At 37.6% G+C, this 22124-nt stretch overlaps 1 protein-coding gene across 1 annotated transcript; it reads right to left on the bottom strand.

Annotated features, from left to right (window-relative positions):
• Positions 1-2350: 2350 nt before the first annotated feature.
• On the bottom strand, positions 2351-21891 carry LOC104623625 (protein shisa-9-like; the record flags this gene model as incomplete). Its single annotated transcript, XM_010290774.1, has 2 exons — positions 2351-2721; positions 21736-21891. Coding segments are annotated over 2 exons (527 nt in total), but the record flags the coding sequence as incomplete, so codon positions are not given.
• Between the last annotated feature and the right edge of the window lie 233 nt (positions 21892-22124).

Here is a 22124-nt window from a genome sequence, read left to right as displayed (position 1 = left end):
AACCTAGTGTTTCTGTGATTCTGTGAAGTTTAGGAATAAGCCAGCAAGTTGGATTCACATAGAATCAGTTTTATTGCCAGGTAAGAAATTCATATTAATATAGTGAATACATATGTTTACAAATAAACATTCTTAAAAAACAAACAAACATTTTATTGTAGGAAGTATTATTGGTATCATAAACTCTGTAGTTAACAAGTATTAACACGGGTTTACTTACAGAACATACAGTTACTAAAATATTTCCACATAAAATATGCTCAAGTTACATGAAACCTGTGTGAATAAGAGTGCAGCTGTAATGTGTATCTAAAGCATATGGATTAACAGCAACATTCCATAAAGGGTCAAATTAAGTCAGCCAGTTGTGAAGGCGATAAAGATTAAAGGAATAAAAGTAAGATAGTGGAGAATCTGGGTTGTGTGCAAAGTATTTGTCCCGTGGGCTTTGTCCACTTCTGATAGTCTTAAAACATATGATCATACAATTTAGCAGCACGCTTATGGAGAGATGCCGGTGCTCTCAGGACGCAAATCAATCTCGATATAGCATAAAAAAAAATGGTCTCTCCGTTTAACCACATTTCAAATTCTTAGCCTTTGCATCCTTTATTAAGAAGAAGCACTGCCAATCAGTTGAGTACAGCAAGAAATGCCACTTCCAATTCTTCTTAGAACAGAACAGTTCTTACTCCTCCCTGCATACTCTTCCAAAACTAATCTCCAGAAGAATTGACAGCTGGTGAGAATGAAACTGTGGTAAGATAGCTAGTTACGATTTAGCCAAATTACTTGTTTTGGGGGAAGAGCAGGAATTTAAGTGAAAGACTGAGTGCGTTGCCTGCCACCAGTCTGTTGCAGCACCACCACACCATCCCAACTCTGTTTATCTCTTTGTGGATGTGCCGAACCCTGTAGAGGCCCAGGACTGCAAGTCTACTACCAGTGTCCAATTCAAGAGTGGTTTTATTCATATGAACCAAGGAATCCCGCTCATCAGAACCACAGTCAAGACCACAAGTCCAATTGTTTGTTTAGTTTAAACCCAGATCTCTTTAACGTTTGAAGCTAGTCCATTAGCCTTTTCCACCAAATAGTCCACCAAGAGGGAATGCCACTATAGAAAGCCAAATGATGGAGACGATATACCATAGAACATTTAGTTGAACTACAAAGAACTACCATGGCTGAAAGCAAATACAAAACGAGAGACTAGAGGGAAAAAGTTTAAATTGGGAAAATGGAGGGGTTAAATAAATAGTCTTGAATGTGCAACCACTGCATGGAGATGAAGTCCAGTTTCCCTTCAGGACAAACAAAAGAGGCTGATCAGGGCAGAACCCTTGTCATCCTTAGCAAAACATGAGGAAATAGCTTAAAGGAACAGAGGGGTCACTTTGAGAAACAAGACTGTTATTGAACAATAGTAATACGGTAAAGGCACCACCCACGCTTAATTTCAGTCTGAAGCAGTTGAAGATAGGCAAAACATTTAGGTGAAGAAAAAGTCCTGACAGTCTGCCAAGTGAGAATTGTTACCATCTGCCTGAAAACAGGAGGACTGAGAGGGAATATTCTGATGCCCTTATTCCCCCAGCAGCTTTCTGTGTCACATGATACATCTTTTTTAATTTTGGAGGTTCCCAAAAATTTCAAATCAAATGAAGTAAACTGAAATAAAATCTTCTGCTGTTTGTTATACTCCTGCAGAATTCTCTACCAGCCAGAAAGGTCCCATATGCTCTTAATCATAACAGTCTTCATAATTCCTTGTGAAAGAGTCTTTGTCCCTTATTGTATATATATTTTTTGCGCTTTCTGTAGGATGGTGTGGGAGTAACAATAATAGATGTTAGGGGTTGTACCAAGATGTTTGCTCTTGGCTTTTCACAGGTCTAGTGACTATTAATAGGTTTTATACAAAATTCCTCTCTGAAATAATATATTACAGTATATTGTTCTCTCTTCCTCTGTCTCAAGGCAGGAACATAGTGTAAATGTTTAAGCAGACATAAAGTTTCTCTAGATTGTGCTACTTCTCATCATGGATTTTAGTTTCAAGTAAAAAAATTTAGTCACAAGGGTTTGTGTTCCATTCTGAAATACAAATGGACTTTATAATTCAACCTTCAGTGTGTATTGCTGAATGGTATTAACCCGCTCTTCGGCCTACAGTTGGCTGGATACCAAGAGTGTCCATGTGGAAGTTCCTTCCTTCTGTTTCCTTTTTTCTTATTATTTTATATTTTTAAATTTATTTTTTGCCTTTCAGTTGAGTGTTTGTGGTGTGTGTGTATTTGCATGTGGTTTTTAAAGGATTCCATTAAAAAAAAAAAAAGGGAAAACAAACTCAAACAGTTACTTCTGTCTTGCTGTTAGTTATGAAGTATGGCTGTGGGCCCAAATAATGCTGGCTCCGGGTTGTCAGTGGGTCGCTTAACGTTGGTTCTGCCATACCATGCTTCCCCTTGTTTGTGTATCCTTGCCGTCTAAGAGACTGGTCGTTGGGATCCCAGGTCTTGTAGTGGGAATTGTAACCTAATGGGTGTGTGTGTATCTTTGCGATTTTGGATTTCTGCCCGTTCTGCTTGGTTAGGCCACTGTCGATTGTGTAAGCTCTGTCTTCATCTAGGCGCACTGGATGGAGTGGCAGGCTCCCCTTGGCAGCCAGTTCTGCAAGATGTCGGCGTTTGGTGTAGAAGTCGTCATTGACTTTGTCAGCTATTTGGATTTAAAAGGGGGAGGGGACAAAAAAATCAGTTGGACACAAGAAAAATGTTACACAATTTACAGTAGGTCATGCACAGTTACATCTGTGGACCAGATACAGTTACAGGTACATCAGTAGGAGAAATCCATGCCACCCCTCACCCCTTATTTTCTCTCTGCAGTATATTTTTGAATGCCGTTATTCTAGGTTTTTCATATATGCAGACAAAGACCTGTTGCCCTTTAGCAAAAGGCTGTCCCTGCCCCAAATCACTCAGGTTGTGCTGATATTTACATTATGGGGACAGGTCCTATGAATCTTACCACTGTTCATCTCACAAGCATGGGAAATTTAGGAAGTGTCCAGACTTTCTTGGAAATATTAGGGCTTCTTGGGAATGCCCTCTTGTATGAGAGCACATCCCTTGAAATGCGAAGTGTCATGGGGGGGTGTGTTTAACTAAGCCAGTTGTAAGTCGATGGTGTATGAGGTAGACCCGTTTCTGTTGAATAATGCCTTAGGGCAAAATGGAGAATGGGATCTGTTCTTCTAAATGGTTGGAAGTTCACTAATGCTTTATGGGGCTGAAGATCCTTTGGGTTACTGGAGGTTAGGTATTTACCCTAAATTTTTCAGGCAATTAAAATCCTAAATTCCAGGTTCTGACATAATTTTCTGGGGCCAGTGCCACTAAGAAACACAGCAGTAGCCCTGCCGACAAATACTGCATTGCAGTTCCCAAATTAGGATTTTGCCCTCTGCAGTTTCCTGGACAAGTGACTTCCAGTGCATGCTTTTGCTCAAGTTTGATTGTTGCTACTGTTGGCATTTATTTGGCCTTGCTTAAAAGTATAAACCATACTCAGGAAGCTAAAGGCATTCTGCAGCAGTCCAGCAACTCATTTATATTTTGAGACTGAGTATCAGGGGTATAAGGAGAGCTTAACTGAATTGCATTTTTTAAGATCTTGCTTTTTATGTAAAAAGGGTTTATTTACCCCCTTCAGAAATCTGGATTTTGATTTAAGAAAGTGCTAAATATGTAGATCAACTAACATGGTGGTGCATAAATCAGCAGTGGTGTGCTTTGAATATATGATTGTGTCAGCCTGGATTTGACTTTTGCTGTGCCCTGGGTCGATCCATACGTTTTCCTTGAAGCTATGCCGTGTAAGGCTTCTCTGTAGAAGTCTTGAACATGTAGCTGGCTGTATAGCTGAGCTCCTCTTGCTTTCATGATAAGTAGGTTTTTAATTCCCTGCATTGTTTTTGTTTATTTTCCCTCTCTTTCTCTCTCCCCAGTATTGCTGGGAGGCTTTTGTTGCACTATGAATTTTCTCCTTCTCTCTAGTTCTGAATTGGATCTCTGTGCAAGGCAGTGAAATTCCCATGAGCACCACATTAATCTTCAAGATCAGGCTTCAGTTCTGCATCCCCTTTGTCCTGGCCCCTCAACAGGGAGGAATATTACCAAAAGCAGTTGCTGTTTATCATCTCATGACATTTTTTGTATAATGACTGTGCGCCTGAACTTCACTTTTAAATCCTTAATTTTTTCATTAAAGAGGTGTTTCCTCTTTGGTGAACTGAAATTGCTCTTGCCTATGCTGTAAAATTAGGCTTTGTATGTTTTACCAATCTCCATGTGTGTGTCTCTCTTAACCGATGAGTGAATGCTTTTCTATAACATACAGGTGTCTTCTGTTTTAAACAAATCACAGGCTGTAGATAATGGCTATTCTAATTTCAGTACAGCATGTGCAGCTGCAGTTGCTGATGTGTGTTACAAAGAGTACCTGCTAAGTTCTGCTTTGATTTTGGTGTGACTTGTTTCATTTAGAGATCTGTAATCTGAATAACCAAGAAGTTGTACCTGTTTCTCCTTGGAAGACCTTTTTCCAGTTCTAAATGTGGCTTGTCCTTTTAATTTGTTAATATTCACTGAATGCTACAAAACAGTATTATATACAAGTTGAATAAAAACAGGAGGGAAATGCAGTCTGTATTGCTAATTTATCATTAATCTGTTATCAATAATTGAGAAAAATGTTGTAGAAAAGGCATTGTGAATAACCACACAAGTATGTATTTGTGTAAATTTTTACATCAAAGGCACTGCAAGTCAACTGATTAGAGGAGTGAGCTTCTATGTCTTATGACTTAGACCTTGTCTATACATGAAAAGTCAAACTAGCTTATGTAGTTTAAATTCAACATAGTTAATTATGTCCAGCTCCTAATATAGATACATTTGTCTGACTATTTCACATTTAAATTGGTTTAATTTGCATAGAAAAATTAAAAACTAAGCTAATCTCATGTAAGGATAGGAAAAAATTGTAAGTTTGTACTTTTAATTCATTCTTAGTTAAGCTGCAGCAATTTGTCTTACATAACCAAGATATTTGATGATCAATTACAAGGTAAAGAATTCTGTTTAGAAAAAGAACAATGGTGATGCAGTTATGTAAATAATGACCAAAAATTGCAGACATTTGCATTGCCTGATTTTTCGTGCCATTTTTCTCTTTTGTATGGCTAAGTGAAAAAGGCCACAACAAGCTACTTCCTTAGTTTCTTTTCATTTTTTCTCACTCACACCTTTTTCCCACTGTCAGCAATGGTCCTGAATCTCTGAATTTTGCCAGATGTTAGATATGTTACTCAGATCTCCAAACGCATTAAGATTGATGGCATCACAGAAGAGTAAATTGTATTACTGTTGCATATAAACACCACCCCTACTGTAAAAACTAAGCAAGGAAGAAATCAGCCTCACAACAACTATGCCTATGACACATTGATTTTGCTCTTTTTTTATGCCACATTATATGTAAAATTTTCAACTCTTTGTTTCTTATAGAAGATCATACAGTAAGTGAAATGATGAGTTCTGTAAATACAGCTATGTTAAAGATGCTTTAACTAATTTAGTCCATAGTCCCTTTCCAGGGACTTCTCAACTGTTGTCTGTAAACTGGGATTCAAAAGAACAAACCAGGCTTTATAACAAATGCATGGTTTTGTAACAAATATTTTATCAAGAAAAGCATATTTATAGTATCCTGATGCCAAGTACTTTAAAAATCAACTGTGAATCTCAGGAAGTTCATTTTTCTTCTCAACCACCCCCTATAAACATTTTGTGGACTTTAAACATGCAAGGAGAAGTTTTGGATTTACAGTGACCTTGAGTACATGACTCAACTCTCCTCTGCCTTGGTTTCACCATCTGTATAAAATAAGCTGTTAACACATTGGAGGAGGCAGTTAAGCACTATGAAGATTAGTTGTTATCTGTAGAGTACTGAGTTTTCAGATGAAAGGTGCTATAGAAATGCCTTTTGCATTGGCTTCTGTATATAAATCAGTAAAATAGGATTTAAAGATATCACTGTCATGTTTGCAAAAGGAGTAAAGAATTAGAATTGCAGAATTGCCAAATGAACAATAGTAAAAGAAGGGCTTTAAGTCTGAGTGTTATTCTTTGTATTCCCTCCCTCCAGTCTTGGCAGCTAATTATACAAATGTTTCAATATTTTTGTAAGGTTTTTACTCCTTTAAGGTAATGCACCCACAAATTTAGTTACTGTTGTAGCTGCTCATTGGGAAAAAGTGTTGAAATATTAATTTTTTCCAACCTAAAGCGTGTGCCTGGGAGGGGGGAGAACTTGGTCTTTTGTTCCTGCTGTGCATGAAATGACTAACTGAAAAAATATAGCAACAGTGTAAGGATCAAAAGCAGGACTCCTCCCTCCTAGCTGAGTGCCTTAACTAAGCTAAAGAGATGCTTTCCTTTCCTTTCTCTTTCTAGACTAATAAATCTTGAATTTTCTTCTGGTCCACAGCACAAGTTCTTCAGGATGTGAATCTGGGTGGGGACCATTCTAGCAGAAGCTGGGATGCACCTTGCTGGCTAGGGCAGGTAGATCTAAATTCCACTCAGTTGGAGGAGTACAACCATAAGCCTATCATCTAAAAGGTGTATCACTCCACTTCTCACTCTTATCTGAATTCAACAATGCCTTAAAGTGACCACAACTGTCTGTTTTATTTTGAGCTTGACTTTGCCAGTATCGGTGTCAGATGTCTTAGATTGGGACCCTTGCCTTATTCCTTGAATTTTGATTTTGAAAGGACATGTCTACCAAGCTGCGTGGGATAGCAAGGTAATGTGAGTGCCTAGGAAATTTCAGTGAGTTTAGGCTCATTTAGATGAGGTGGCCAGAAAGGAATGGGCTTTTGATGGTACATTTTGATTCAAGTTTCACCATTCTGCCTAAATCTGTCTCTAACAGAGAAAAGCTTTGTTCTTTTGCTGATTAATGATTGGCCATGACCAGACTTAGAAGTTTCACATATTTCTTCATAATTCACAGTTATATAACAAAAGCATGTAAACCAGTGAGTCACTAAATACCATGGATGAAAACATGTTTTCTTGAAAATCAGTGGCAAAAATCCTTGTGGCTGTAATAGGGCCAGGATTTTTCAGTGCACTTATTTGAGTGTGTTACCTGTGTTGAGTTACCTAAAGCTATGTAATATTGTTCTGCTCCCAAAGTTAAGTAGTCTTCAAGGTGGTTATGTAACCACTTGTGGCATAGAGAGTCATGTGAACATGCATTAACATTGTGTAACGCTTTCTTTTTCTCCTAAAATATTGCAGTTACAAGCATTTATGTGTAGTAAGTATAGCTAAATAAGGAGGTCTTGGGTAATTGTGAAGCAGAGTATTTTTTTTACTCTCTTCCTCATTGACAATCTTCTTATCTCTGTGGGTCCATAAAATGGCTCTGAATTCTTGCACCACATCTTATAGCTATGGGGGAGAAGTGTAGAATCCTGGAAGACAATTATGTCCTACAGCTTTTGTGAAAGTAGGCACCTAGGAGTGGGATGAAACCGCTGAAGTGAGAGGAGAATCCACAAAGGAGTGAGCTCTTATAAAAGCTCTAAAGACATGTTAAAAAAAAAAAAAGCTTCAGTTGGAGCTTGCAGTCACAGTCAGAAGATAGAAAAATATGCAGGGAACCCTGTTTCTTAGTAGATGTTTCACAGAATTGTTTGTTAGCTGAACATATTTTAAGAACTACTTTGTGAAACGCTGAGCTTTATTCTAGCCACAGAGAGACTGTATTTCAAATTTAGGACTAGAGACACAGAATGCAAGCCAATGGAAAGTGCTGGGGGACAGGACAGCAATGAAATGACTACAATGACACAACAGATAACAGCTAAAATACACTAACTGCCTATTTGTAGATGTTTTCTGTGTACCAGTAAAGCTATTCCTATGTAATATTTAACAGTTTATAACAACGCTTTGCTTCTACAGCCATGACTTTGCTGAGATGTTAGAGTAGTTACCTGAAGCTATGGGAACCTTACCCTTCTCTCTCTAAGTAATGAAAGTGAAAACTCAAGGAAAGACAAGAGAGTAATGAACCCTGGCTCAAAGACAACATGAGAATTTTGCCCAGGGAAATAGTAGGATTCTGCCTTTGGTGGTGCTGTTGTTGATCCTTTCTGAATGTGTGGTTGCTTATTCATTTGCTTTTCTAAGCTGGCATCTAAGACCATATGTTCAAAGGCTTCCAAGGTATAAGCCAACTCTGTGTGAGAGTTTTTGCTGGAGTTAATCTGAAAATCAAAGAAGTATCATTTCTATCCTAGCACAAGTTTTTTCTTGGGTGAGGGGAAAAAACTAACACGGACTGAGTTCATATTAGCTGTCCCCGGGTATGAATGGGATGCAATAAATTCACTGAAAAGTGTGTTCCATCCAATAGAACAAATAACTAATCACCTGTCTTTTGAATGAAGGGGTTCACCAGGCATCATGGAGCATAGCATAATTTGCTTTGCATAACATGAAGTCTGTTGGAAAACAGAACACAGCTAGATGTTGCAGGTAGACACAATTCTGTTTGCATAACACCAGCAGTGCATAGAATGATATGATAGGTCTGTATCTGGCCAAGAGGAAGGAATGTAGCTACTTCATTGTTGGTCACTAGCTGGTCTCATCTCATGGGCACCGGAGTGGCTGGGTATAATGTGGGGCAATTTTAAACTATACTAAATCCTAAGAAAGGGCAAAAGCTATTTAAAATTTTTGCATCCCTCCTTCTCCATTCTTGTATTGAGCTCCGAGAATGCAGAATTTAGCCTGTGGGCTGTAATGCATTGATTTCTGTCCTAAACATTTGCCTTTCTTCCCTAAAAGTTCTAACACCAATTTGCCTTTATTTAAGACATTCCAAAAAGGAAGATAATATTTTATTTCTGTGGATTCTTTCTCATTATTTTTATTCCCTATTACTGATAGAGGTAAAGAAAAATAGATCATGCATAGAACCACCCATAAATTACTTTCATAATTTTGGTAGAACCTACTTTTTGTGGCTCTGTGTTATCCCTCTCCTGGCCCCCTTTACCACTTCTATTTACCCATTTCTCATAGTCATCTGGAGGGAGGCCAAGCATGAAAAGACATATCATACCAACCTTTTCTTCTGTAGACATTGTTTGAAAGGAGCTTGTCCACCTCCAGACACAAAACTGCATTTTCTTTCCCCAGTGAAATAAAATTCTACTTTCATGATATGAGACATGATGAAACATAAATATGTAGGCCCAAACATTTCTTACCTTCTATCGATTACTTTCATGACAGTTTCTGAAAGGCTGAAGAGGCCAGAATATTTCTGGGTTTTGAAACACATTAGGAATGGTTTCGAATAGGAATGTAATTAGACTTGGTAAGTAGAGCCTCCAGTCTCAGCAATGTTCTCTTTATCCACTACAGGCAGCGAAGGCTGCTGCTTGGCTGGGAACACTGAGACAGAATTTGATTAACTCCTCAGGCACCAGACATTATGTGTGGTACCTCATGTACAGGGTTGCAGTTCCCTGGAACATAAGAGTAGCCACATGTCTGTGAGCAGAAGCACCCCTTCTCTAACAACGTGCCAAAAAAAGCAAAGCACTGTAAAGTCTATTTTTAATTTTTACAAATATTTATTTACTGTGTCAGTTTAGGCAGGTTTCTCTTTGGACATGTAAAAGAGCTTTTCCAGTTGGGCTTTGTATACTTGACTGCATTGATTTACATGGTATTAAATTGAAATAGTTATCATCCAGTTTTGCCAAGTGCTGCAGTAATACCATGATCTTGTTTTGGTCAAAATACTCCAGACACACACACGTTGTACTTAATGTAGAGACCAATGACATGCAGAATACTTGTATCTAACCAGTCTAAGAAAAACAGAGCTTTTCTTATTTACCAGAATCAATAGGTTCTGTCAACCTGGAAGCGAATGGTGGCTACATCATGTTATTGGAAATGTTTTCAGGAGACCTGAAATCTGTTGCATGCAGATAGACAAAGATCGTGCTACTTTGTTATACAATCAAGTGATTTAACATTTTAAATTCAACCATCAAGAAGTTAAATTGCTGGTTCAGTATCATGCAATGAATGATAAACTTGAGAAGGAAATAAGGTTGCCAGTTCTATTCTTGAACCAATGGATGAAATTGTAAAAGAAGTCTAAGAGAATGATGTATTCAAATCTCTGACTTTTCTTTGAAAATGCGGCCAGTGGCTGTCCTGTAACTGTAAATCTGTTTTTTCTTTTTTCTTCCCCCCCCTCCCAAAAACCCCTAAGCTCATGTCCTTTCATGGCATCTACAATGGTAAATAAATATGAAAAGTTCTACTGTGAAATATTTATTTAATTTTATCTCATTTAGGCATATTTATCAGTTTGAGTTTTACTGGAAACCTTATATATGGTAAGAAAACTTGCCTTTTTGAAATAGAAACTGTCCAAGGAGTCATGCTGTCATGCTTAACTTCTGAATAAGGCATGACTGCAGCGTAAACTGATTATAGGAAATGAGGGTTTGGCTTGCTTTCTAAAGATGCTGTCCGAAGCCAAAGAGGTTAATGTTTAGGAGATTTGCTTAAAAGGTTTCTTCCACTTCTTCCTTCAGTAATCTTGCTTGCTTTTTCACTGGGTAGATTTTAATGCTTCTCAAGCAAATCAGTTAGGACAAATCTGATGACGTCAAAAGTTTGCAGCAATGCTTTCATACATCAACAATAATATGAAATTGTTTGTAACCTTTTTGGTCAGGGAGGACTTTCAGTTTGTTTTAGGGCAGGGCTTCCTAACTGCTCCAGGAACACTACTTCATTCTACATTTGCAGAAAAACTGTGTGGTCATGTGGCAATAACAGGCCCTACTACTGCAGTCAGAGTAATTCAGGGAGTCCTGAATGTGCCTTGCTCCTGGGAGTGGACCACAAACCACGTAGGCTGTCCTGGCAGGCCACACACTAAGTAGTATGTGGGTCACGTTGGGAAAAGTTTCAGTGTTCTGCAAGGTGATTCAGCATCGAAAAATGTATGTTTGTTCTTCCTTAAGGTGTCAATTTATTTTGTTTAACATTGGCTGAAAAAGCTCTTACCTTCCTGACCACATTTATTTGTAATTAGTGTTCTTAGCGTGAACCTAATTTCATTTTTTTCACACGTTGCTGTTGGCATTCTTCTGTATGCTGAATTTCCGTTTTCAGTTTTAATACTTTTTATTAGATGTTTTTGTCTCTTAGTACACTGCTGGTTAACACTCTTATAACTTGTGCCTGGAGCAGCTACAAATACTCCTAGTTGTGATGATATAGAAAGCTGCATGAGGGCACAGAAGACTCAGTTCGGGTCTCTGAATACATAATTAAGATGTGGGTTTAGTGCCAAAATAAACCTGTGTTTTCCTGTCTTTCAGCTGGCATCATACTAGATTTATACCATTTTTTCTGAATATGAGGTGAGGCCTGAAGGCTTTTTGAGTTGTACTGGTTAAATGAAAAAAAGTTCCAGTAATGTAATAATTGTTTCTTGCAGGATTTATTTTTATTTGATCTGATTCTTAACTACTATAATTTTAAAGAATTTTTAGCAATAATTCTGGACTGAAACTAAATTTTTTTTCCCCAAATTAGCTGTGGCATAAGTTGTTTCTATTAGAAAGTTATCTTTTTCTATTCTTTTTGCCAGAAGGAATCCTTTTCAAGAGACAGTTATTAAGCAAGAGAAAAAAATTTGGAAGTAATTCCATAGCTGTACTTGCACACATTCAGTCATCTTTTTTTTTTCTTCTCCTTTCCTTCTCTTCCAGTCTGCCTCCTATTAGACTATGTGGCATTTGTGTTATTAAAGTCTTGTGCGTAATTGTCAGAGGTTTCCAAAGCAGAGATGTGTGTCAAACTCAAAAGAAATAGCGTTTCCTGGCAATTGCCAAACTTGCACTGTCAGAAGAGAATCAGTTTCATAAGGTTTTCATACAGATTGGGCAAACCCAAAGGCAAAGCAGAACTAATGCCTGTTCTGAACAGAACCCTCTGAGTAGCCTTCACATAAAGCAAAAGCATTTGTGTCTGACAGACAGTCGAGGAAGGATCAGTAATGAAGCTCACTTCAATGAATATTTAATAGTACGGACACACAAGGCTTCTGCCATATCAGAGCATTCAGCTCCCACCTCTACCTTTTTTCCCAGGAATTGCGATCATACCCATCAGTTGTGAAAATGAGAACCAACAGCTCTGAGCTGCAGATCTTCCTCCCCTGCTGTGGCAGGTCCCTTGCAAGGGAAGATGAACTTTTTGCAAGAGCACCTTCCATAGACTACAAAGCTTTGCAAACTTTCCCACTGTAAAAATTGCTAATTGTACTTAATTTTGTCATTAGGATGGGACAGACTGATATTTTTGTGGTGATTTTTTTGATGCTGTAATATTATAGCTACTACATCAGGGGGGGTTTTCAGCTTCTCTTTTCCTCATATCCTTCTGCAAATAAGCTGTCAGGGGAAGGACTTTTGGAAAAATTAACTATGTGCTTTAAAAATCATATTATTGCTTTTTCTCACTCCATGCCTCAAGCCCTGTGTTATTATAGTATGAATGTGTAGGAGTAAAGCAATGATCTCTGTGACTTTTATCTGTGTAATTTCTCTCTTAAACACTTTTACTGTCTTTAGAACATCCTTTGCAGAACCAAAATAGCAGACAGATAACTGCTACTATTTATATTATATTGTTAATAAGGGACTCATTCCTACCAGTTGTCTTACTAGTCTTCACTGGTCTTCATGGCTAATTCTGAAGAACATGACACTACTGCTGTTGACGTATATCCATGTACAAAGCTGAAGAGTATTAAAACTTCTCTGGTTTGACTTTTTTAATTTGGTTAGAACCAAAAAAAGAGTATTATTTGTTTACTTAGGTAAACTTGACTTGCAACAAAGTAATCCTCATAACTGCTTAAAATTACCAAGCAAAACCAATAGGAGGTATATTCCGATGTACTTGAAGAAATAATACTTTCATATAACTATAACCCCAATGTGAATCAGTAGACTATGCGAAATAAAGTATGAGCATAGGAAATGAAGCCTGTTTCGCACTGAGTTTGCTTCCCAACCCAAAATTCCTAAATTTATTCCTGAATTAAGCATATTGATTGTAGAGGGATTTTAGAATTGTACTCTCCGGCTTCATTCCTTTATGTTCTCTTTGGTCAGTTCTTGGGAAAATTTAAATCAAACTCTCTCCTTAGAACGCTACTTTTCATTTTCACTTTTTAGTTTTAAAAAGAAAAAATCCTGGATCAGTCATTATAACCTGATTTATATTTTTGTCATTGTCAACATGGAAGACTACTCAATAAATGAAAGCAGTCCCCCAAAGCCTCTAGTTAGAGATACTTTTAATTTAATTCAAGAAAATTCACTTCAAGACTTTTTCCCCAGAATATATCCAAAGTTGACACTTTGAAATAATTTAGAACTTCACTTCCATGTGCTGAATTTAGAACACTTTCTAAGCACTGCAGGTATTTAAAAATGGTGATGAACTCAAGGCAGATTTTCAAATCTCTGTTAATTTTTTGAAAAACATCTGTGGGAGTATTTGGGTCACCTGTAACATTATAAGTTTTGATAATTTTACACTTCAGACCACTTGCAGGTTATCATGTTGACCACCTGTATGAAACTCTTATTGCAAAAATATTGCTGTGAATGACCTACGCAGCTAATAGTCCAGGAGGAAAAAATGAGTGGAGTATGTTCAGAACAACCAGTGCAATTGTTGTATAGGCTCCATGGTTGGAACTATAAAATTCACACTTCAGATTAAATCTAGACCTTAGCTGGGATCCTACAGTGTTGCTATTTATCTGTAAGTATTCACAATTGCTTTTGTATCCCTAGGATCAACTTCTAGTCTTAAAGAATCAATAAAAAAGTTTGTGTTGCAGACTGAGAGGTATGTTTAGATATATGTTTATAGTACGAAATAAAACAGTTAAGGAGAAGGATGTTTAAGAAGGATTGCAAGTGCAAATGCTTAACATTGTTAGACTTTGTCTTCACGTGACATGAGCTTTGTTTTTTATTGGTTCACTTTTATTTAATGGTATAGCCTAAGCATAAAGTTTTGCTCACTCATGTCTTCACATCCCTTAATGTCTAAAAATTCTCATGTATAATTCATTAACGTTTCATAGAAATAGATTTGAATAACCCATGTTTGATTTAGATTTAGTAGTTCCCCTCCTGTGGCAATCGCTGATCTCAATAGATGGAAATAAAGCTGGTTGTTGTAAGGTTGTTACTTCTGAAGACTGCAGTCTTCAAAGACACAAGACAAGCGAAGACAGCAAAAACCCCTGAAAGACTAGCGCTCTTTAGGGGTCAACTAAACTCACATTACTGTTGTTTTAGATCTGCCCATCGTGTGTTATGAAAAGGAGAAAATTACTTTTTGTTTCATTTTGATTCATTATCACATTTTAAAAATCAACCAGTTTCCAGAGAACCAACCTATTTTTAGTGGAAGGGTTTGAGTTATCTATGGTGTATAACTACAAATGAATTCTGGAGTCACATTTATAATCTGAACTTTTATGACTTTATTGGTGATGGTTTCCTTTTCACTGTTTTAAAATACATGCTGGTAACAAGAAAAAATGGCTGTTTCTCCATTGCAGGGAATTCACTGTGGGGAACATGAGTGAAAAGAATATCAACTTCAAGAACGAGAATTAAGCATGCACATATTTAAACTTACTATTTTGGCATGAAAAATAGGTTGAGAATTTAATAGATCCTTATAAGCATTCTTTATCCACTATAAAACCAGGTAGTGGGCCAAATTCAGACAAAACAAATTTACTAGTTGTGAATCCAACCCAGAAAACTGAAAATTCTGAGATAAACCTAAACGGAATGGACCTGAGGTCAAATTTCCTTTCTTTCACAAGTTCAATGTGTTGATGAAGTCTTAAAAATGAGACAACGTACATGGAAATGTTTAAGAGCATCTTATTTTGGTGTTAAAACTGCTTCTTGTAAAAGGGCTATTTGCAGTTTCCTCCCAGCAGCCTAGATGTCATTTCTGCTAAGACTAATGCATCTGTGAAGAGTTACCTTTTCACAGCTCTGTTTATTTGCTAAAGGATGGCATGGGCAATGGCTGCTTGGATGTCTGATTACTTACAGCAGAATTCCCCAGCCTCAGAAAGAATATCACCTGGTAGATTTTATAGTAAAATGTTGTTTCTTTAGAAGGCTGTAAAAGAATATCAGCAATGCAGCTGATCTTGCTCAAGATACCGAGGCCTTGCACAACCAATGTGTTTATAATTAAAATACGGCTACGTCACTAGAAGAAGAAATGAGTGTGCTGGATGATAAAATAGGAAAATATTTTGATCAAGACTCCCCAACCATTTTTTATTTACCTATAACAGAGTGCCTGCGGGTATGAGAAACCAATTTGCTAAATAACAGAGAAAACAACTGCATGATTTAATGTAAGCGTGAAAAGGTCTTGAAAGTCTGCACACACTGGGCAGGATGTGAAGTTTGGGGATTCTCAGCAGAAGTCATAGGTGGAACAAGTGACACTGGCACTTCATCTACTTGGGAAATGGGAAGGCTGGGGGAACAATGCTAGCCGGGGTTTGGTGAAGTGAGACTTGCTACTGAGTGCTGCTTGGCTTTTCTCCTGTGCCTGAAGGAGAAGCAAGGATTAAAGTATGAAAGACTTTCTTAACAAATGAACACTCAAAAGCTTCAAATTCTCCAGCCACACTGGGCTAAGTAAATAATAATAATAAAAAGATACCAAGCTTTTATGTCATACTTCCTTGTGACAAATCCGTAGTTTCAGTGTTGAATTGGGCAGATTGCCTAGACTAGCATTATCCATGACACTGAACATACCTCTAGATATATGAAATCACTAATTCAATCACCCTCTGGATATGACAAATGATGCATTAATCTGTACTTCCCCATTCGGTTTTGTGGTGTTAAATCCAGGGAGCTACTCCCATGTCCCAGATTTTTTTAATCCATTTTTGTGCAACTGCTTATGGAAGTAGTAGCTGAAAAATTCTTTACTCTTTGAAGTGAAAGCACAATTCCTTTTTAAGCTTTCCAAAGAAACATGGTTTCTTTTCCAAAGAAACATGATTATTTACCTGTCAGTGTAACAGTGTGGTTGGTATAGGAAAGTAAAGTAACACAAACATATTGTGTCCAATAATTCTGTAGTTCTACCTTTTCCAAAAGGTGACGGCATCAACCCCTGTGAATGCATGGGCAGGCCTTTTTCCATGCTGTGTGTTTCCATCTTTCCAATTACAATATTTCATTCCAGCCCTCCCTGCCTTTGTACAGAGGCCCCTGAGGCAGAGCACAATAAACTATAAGGAATGGCACAGAATCTCATCTTTTGGTGAGATAGGTATCGGATTCTTAGGGAGCTGTTGTGAATTCACTTCTATTCTCTTAAGATAGATCTTGCATCAGCATAGCGTTACAATCATTTCTGTGGAAACTGAGTATCTGAAGCTTAAGAGAGGGCACCACCAAATTTCACATCAGACAGGAGGATGGTTCAGAGATAACACCTTAGAGTTAACCTTATGGTGATCTTCCCCTTTGTATCCTTCTGTGTGTGTAGACGTAAAGGACAAACAAACCAGACAGTTTTCTTACATGCTCCACCTTTTTGAGGGTGATGTTCCCTTGTGCATTGGTGCACTTGTGACCACAATAATTTCTACATAGTAACAGTGACCTAAACAGGAGATATTTATTCTTTGAGTGTCATATTTGCAGAATCTCACTTTGGAGTTTTGCAGCTACAAGCAGAGCTGGAGCACTGTATAACATTCCCTTTGGGATCAAAGAACTGTGAAGCTTCAAGAAATGCCAGGAGCTGTAGACTCAGAGATGTGATGGTGAGTCTGCTGCCAGTTATATCCTCCTTCTAGCTTCACTATATCCAATCAATTAGATCTGATTTCATCCCACAGGAGACTACAACTCCCAGCATCACTGAAGGCTTTCTGGGTCTGAGTTTCAGGGAGGAATTCTGTCCATTGTTGGGTTTTTTGTTTTGGTTTTTTTTTCAAAAATTTTGACTAGCTGAGTTATCTTAAGTCATGGCCAGTCAGTTCCTCACAGGTTTGTGTGTGAATGTGTGTGTGACAGAGGAAAAGAAGAAAGTTTATGAAAGAAATGTAAAATCATGTTATACTGTAGAAATACTTACATTCTCAGTTTTTATATGTATGTCTGTGCACCTCTCCAGCAGCTGAGTGATCTTTCTCCCAGTCCTACAGGGCTTTAGAAAGTTGGGTTTGGGGTATTTTTTTTTATTTTTGCAAGAAGTTCTAAAGAAATTTAGTCACTTTGCACTCCCTAAAACTCAGGAAAGAAAATTAACTGTTACTGAGCGAGGCTCACAGAACAATGTGAGTGACTTAATACCTCAGGATAGTGAGGCCAGTTTGAGCTCTAGGAAACTCTTATTAAGCAACAGGATGGACTCCAACTCTTACAGCTTAGCAGAGTGGAATTTGAAGTTGGATTGTTCATGCTTTCTGAATGAGTTTCCAAATGATGTACATGAAAATTTGTGATGAGCTACCTTTGTATGTCCTGGGACTCATGAAGGCGTTCAGCTACAAGATCTCTATCCACTTCAGCTTTAGGCATGTCAGGATTGCTTAATTGAGCAATAACCATTTAAGCATGGAGTAAAAACATGGTTGATGAACTGGAAATAAGAATAATTTATGCAGAAAAACCTATTTCTGCACTTTTCACATTAATAATCAAATACTGCAAAAATACTGCAAAAGCACCATGATCATGTCATCTCAGGTGAACAAAAAATTGGAATATCTAAACACTGGGTGATTTATTGCCACACAACATACAGTGACCACTTCTGGTGGAACTGGTCTTAGAGCCTGTTAACCCTTTTCCCTCAGATACAATCTCCGACATTCCTTGATGGGACAAATTTAGCACTGTTGACAAAAGAATGTCTGGCTCAAAAATGGACAAATAATGGATGAACAGAGTGCACCTATCAGTCAGATAGGCTAGAGATGCTAGGAGATGGATTGCTTATCTATTCTTTCAGGAAGTGTGTTTTGCTCTGTCTCGTTTCTAGGGGGTTCTCTACCTTCTGATGATTATTCCCTGGTGGTGTATGTATTAAGGTAGAAGGAGAGTAAAATTCTGATGCAGTGAGGAAAACAGTAAGTAAATCTCAATTCACTATTACCTTATTGTGCTCCAAGCAGTTATCTGAGAATATAAAATAGGCACAGAATGCCCTCGTGTTATTCAGAGATGTAAATGCCAGCAGACAGTAAGAGAAAAAGGTGAATTTGGTCAGTAGCCGTTGGTCAGTACTTTAGGAATTCTGGAGGCTGCAACAAATAAAGACATTCCTAACAAGAAATTAGGAAAATATCTTTTTCCATTGAGTGTGTAAGTGTTTAGTTATGCAGTTTGAACTGGTTCACATAAAAATAGTTTGCTTTTTAAATAAAATAAATCCACTCTGGATTTTTCAACTCTCTTCTCCCCTGTTGTGCTGAATCAGACACTCTGCAATGCACAAGTTGCATTGCATACATGCATGAACAGTCCAACTTTAAATTGCACTCTGTTAAGCTACATGGTTTGGACTCTAGGGTGTAGCTTTAAAATAGCTTCCTAGGGACCAGCTTGGCCTCACTGGCAAGGTGTTGGCCATTCTTATTCAGTAACACAATACAAATTCATAGCAATGGCACTGTTGTCTCTTCTTTCCACAAGTGCTTGAGTCTTAGGTACTGAATTTAATGCAGGTCCTGAACAGAGATTACTGTGACTCGCTACTTTTCCATGAACTCAATTTTCACAGCAACCAGCCACTGAGGGATGAGTATCTCACTTGTAAAATTAGACAGCCAAATTTTCAGGACATCTGTAATTCAGAAGAAAGCAACTGTGTAGAAATTAATTTAATAAGCTTTTGGTAAAGCATCACTTTTTCAGTTATCTAAACTTCTTACCACTTATGGCCATGTTATGATTGATGGGTGATATTAATGTACTACAGCTACAGTTGTTACAAAGCAATAGGAATGCTTCTTCCTCCACCCCCCATTGAAGAAAAGAATTAAGCATAGTGGACTACACCCAAACAATGGGATCAGACACAGTAAGAGGCACTTAAATGAATATGGTTTGCCTCAAACACATGGAGAAATACAGAACACATCCCTTATTTAATTTCTGTTGTGGCAAATGAATCCACTCTCAAGACACTATCAATGAATGCGAAGAGAAATGGACTACACGCACTCATTAATCTGTTATGGGGATCAGTAAATGCAACTCTGAATGTTAGCATATGAAAAATGCCATTGCTCTGTGTCATGAATACCAGGTCAGGGTGAACTCAGTCTATGTCTATTTGTGTTCAAAAGATCTTGTCAGGTTAAATTTATATTGGTGGGCCTGATGCAGGCCACTTGATATTTCCTCTCGGAGCTCTCATAAAGCAAATATGAACCATGCAATGAGCGGTCTGGCTAGCTTGATGTCAGTGTGGTCACAAACCCAGGCCTGGCTTGCATCATGGAAAAACTGCTTTGTGGTCTTGGGATGTACTCAAGAGGTGCCTCTTGGGAGGAAGCATGGCCTTGAGAGTCTGAAAGTGGTTAAAAACTGAGTGCATTTAACTGTTGCTCCATATGTCTAGACATAAGGTATGAATGTGTAACAGTTTCAAAATCTGTATTATTTTCTGCTGAAAAGTTTGGATGACAATGCAGCACTTTTGTACTTTTCTTGTGAAAATTCACCTGAATCTAAAACTTGGCTAATGTGGTCTAAGACCAGTAGATCTACAGGGTGAAAAAAGAGAGAGGGGATAGGAAGGGTAGGGGAAAAGCACGGAAAGATGGTGCAATCATGCTGGAAGAATATATCCCTGAAAGTTACATTTAATTTAGTTTAACATTCTGAAAGATATTTTACAACTTCTGGAGCTGAATTGCACAATCTTTTAAGGTTGATTTAACTGTATGGCTATAGTCTAGCTGCTTTAAAAGCTTGTACTCAGACACCCCAGAAATATCTAAGTTCTAATTGAATTTTTTTTTTTTTAAAAAGGTATGTTCAGTGGCTTTTAGGCAGATAAGAGAAGTTTCTTTTGAGTGTTTCATCTCTCATTTTATTATGCTTAAGTACCTTTAAGCTTTGATGATTGGCTTGACCTAAATTGACATCTGAGAAAGAAGCCTGATATCAGTGCCTAAATCTGTGATAATCACCAGATCATTACACAGTGTCACCTTATGAAGAAGAAATAGTAAGGCTATTCTGTTTGTATTCAAAACTCAGCAGAAAGCTATTAATGCGTGTTTTTGTAAACAGATTTTAAAATGCCACTTCTGAGGAAAAAAAAGGCAAACTAAATATAGTAAATATAGATATAAATATAAAAGCTTAATTATTTTAGATGGGACTTTGATGTACATTTTGTTCGACGTCTACTATCCTGAAGTTCTGATGGAATGTCACTTTGTGATGAAAAATTTTGCTGGCATGAATACTAGATTCTTAAGTCAGAATGTTCTCAGCTGTTCTGCTGTTTTTCTGAGCCAAATAGCTGTGTCTGGAAATAGGCAGTGTGATACTGCTCTAAATTCATGGGGAAATGATGTTAACATCCATATGTGTAAGCTGAGCAAGGGTTAGTGAGAAGCTGTTTATGAATAGACCCCTCCCACCCAGTTCTTAATTTATTATTGTCTAGAAGGGACCTGAAATGTAAGGTGATAAAGGCTTTCTGTCTTCACATGGTGTGCAGCGGGTCTTTACAGTCCCTGAAAAGTATTATCAACTCATGCTTCCAATACGAAAATTATACTGAAATCGACTGTTGACCTTTTCCCTCCCTAGAACTGTTTCTTTGAGGATGTTCCCCCATTTGCTTAAATAGTGTATGACATTAATCAGTCACAGAAAATAGCCACCACCAGGATCTTTTTAGGAGCATTATGATGCACTAAGTGTCTGAAATCATAGGCCTCAGAATATTCCTCCAGTGACCTACTAATGCACATGCGGAAAATGTGAAAGCTCTTACTTCGGAAGCATACAAACGTCTTCTCTTTTTTGCGGTATTTAGCAGACGTCTAAATTATATGCTTTAAATTTGCAACATAATCTGATGTTTATCTTTCTCATTTGTGCAGATAGATATGGAAAATACATAATGAAATGCACAGGTAGGCATATTCAGGGCACAAAGAACTAGGGCTGGACACTATGCATACAACATAGGTGAAACTTGCTGAAAAATGGTGTACAGTAGTTATGGTGTGTTTTTGTATGCATATATAGACACATGTGCATATGATCACTGATTCTTACTTGTAATTTTCTTATCATTAATTGTAGGCCCCCTGTCAATTTGTAATACATTTCCAACTAATGTGATATTCTATATTACATTCTATCATGAAGTAGGCCAGATGAGCAAGACTTTGTTTTTAAGTTTGAAGCAGAATGTCAGCTGACAACAGCAAATGCAACATACTGATCTAAAGGAGAAGTCATGCATCGTGTTGCTTACTTACCGACTGCCTTTAGAGAGGCGTACTTGTTAAGTTCTTTGCCTGGGGGCTGTTGCTCATATGGGTTTGTGATCTGTCCCAGGCTGGGATATGAATGTTGATGTGTCATCTGAGGAAGCAGGGGAGATGTTGGCATGACATTATTCATCTGTGGTGGATCTGTATTAAAGAAAATCAAGAAGCATTAAGGAAAAAATAAATCAGTCTTAAGGTTTTAACAACATTATCCAGTACAGATTAGACAGGATATGTCATGAGAATTAATGTAACAAAACACTATTTACTACGAAGTGGGAGTTTGAGTACAACAAACCTGCACTTCAAACAGTTAATGCCATGATTAAAGGATGATGAATGGTTGTAGCAATACATGCTAACTTTTGTATAAAAAA

The sequence above is a fragment of the Phaethon lepturus genome, unplaced genomic scaffold, assembly GCF_000687285.1.
Source record: "Phaethon lepturus isolate BGI_N335 unplaced genomic scaffold, ASM68728v1 Scaffold58000, whole genome shotgun sequence".
Classification (NCBI taxonomy): domain Eukaryota; kingdom Metazoa; phylum Chordata; class Aves; order Phaethontiformes; family Phaethontidae; genus Phaethon; species Phaethon lepturus.
The sequence above is the reverse complement of the archived record's forward strand: the minus strand, read 5'-3'. Positions and strand labels throughout refer to the sequence as shown.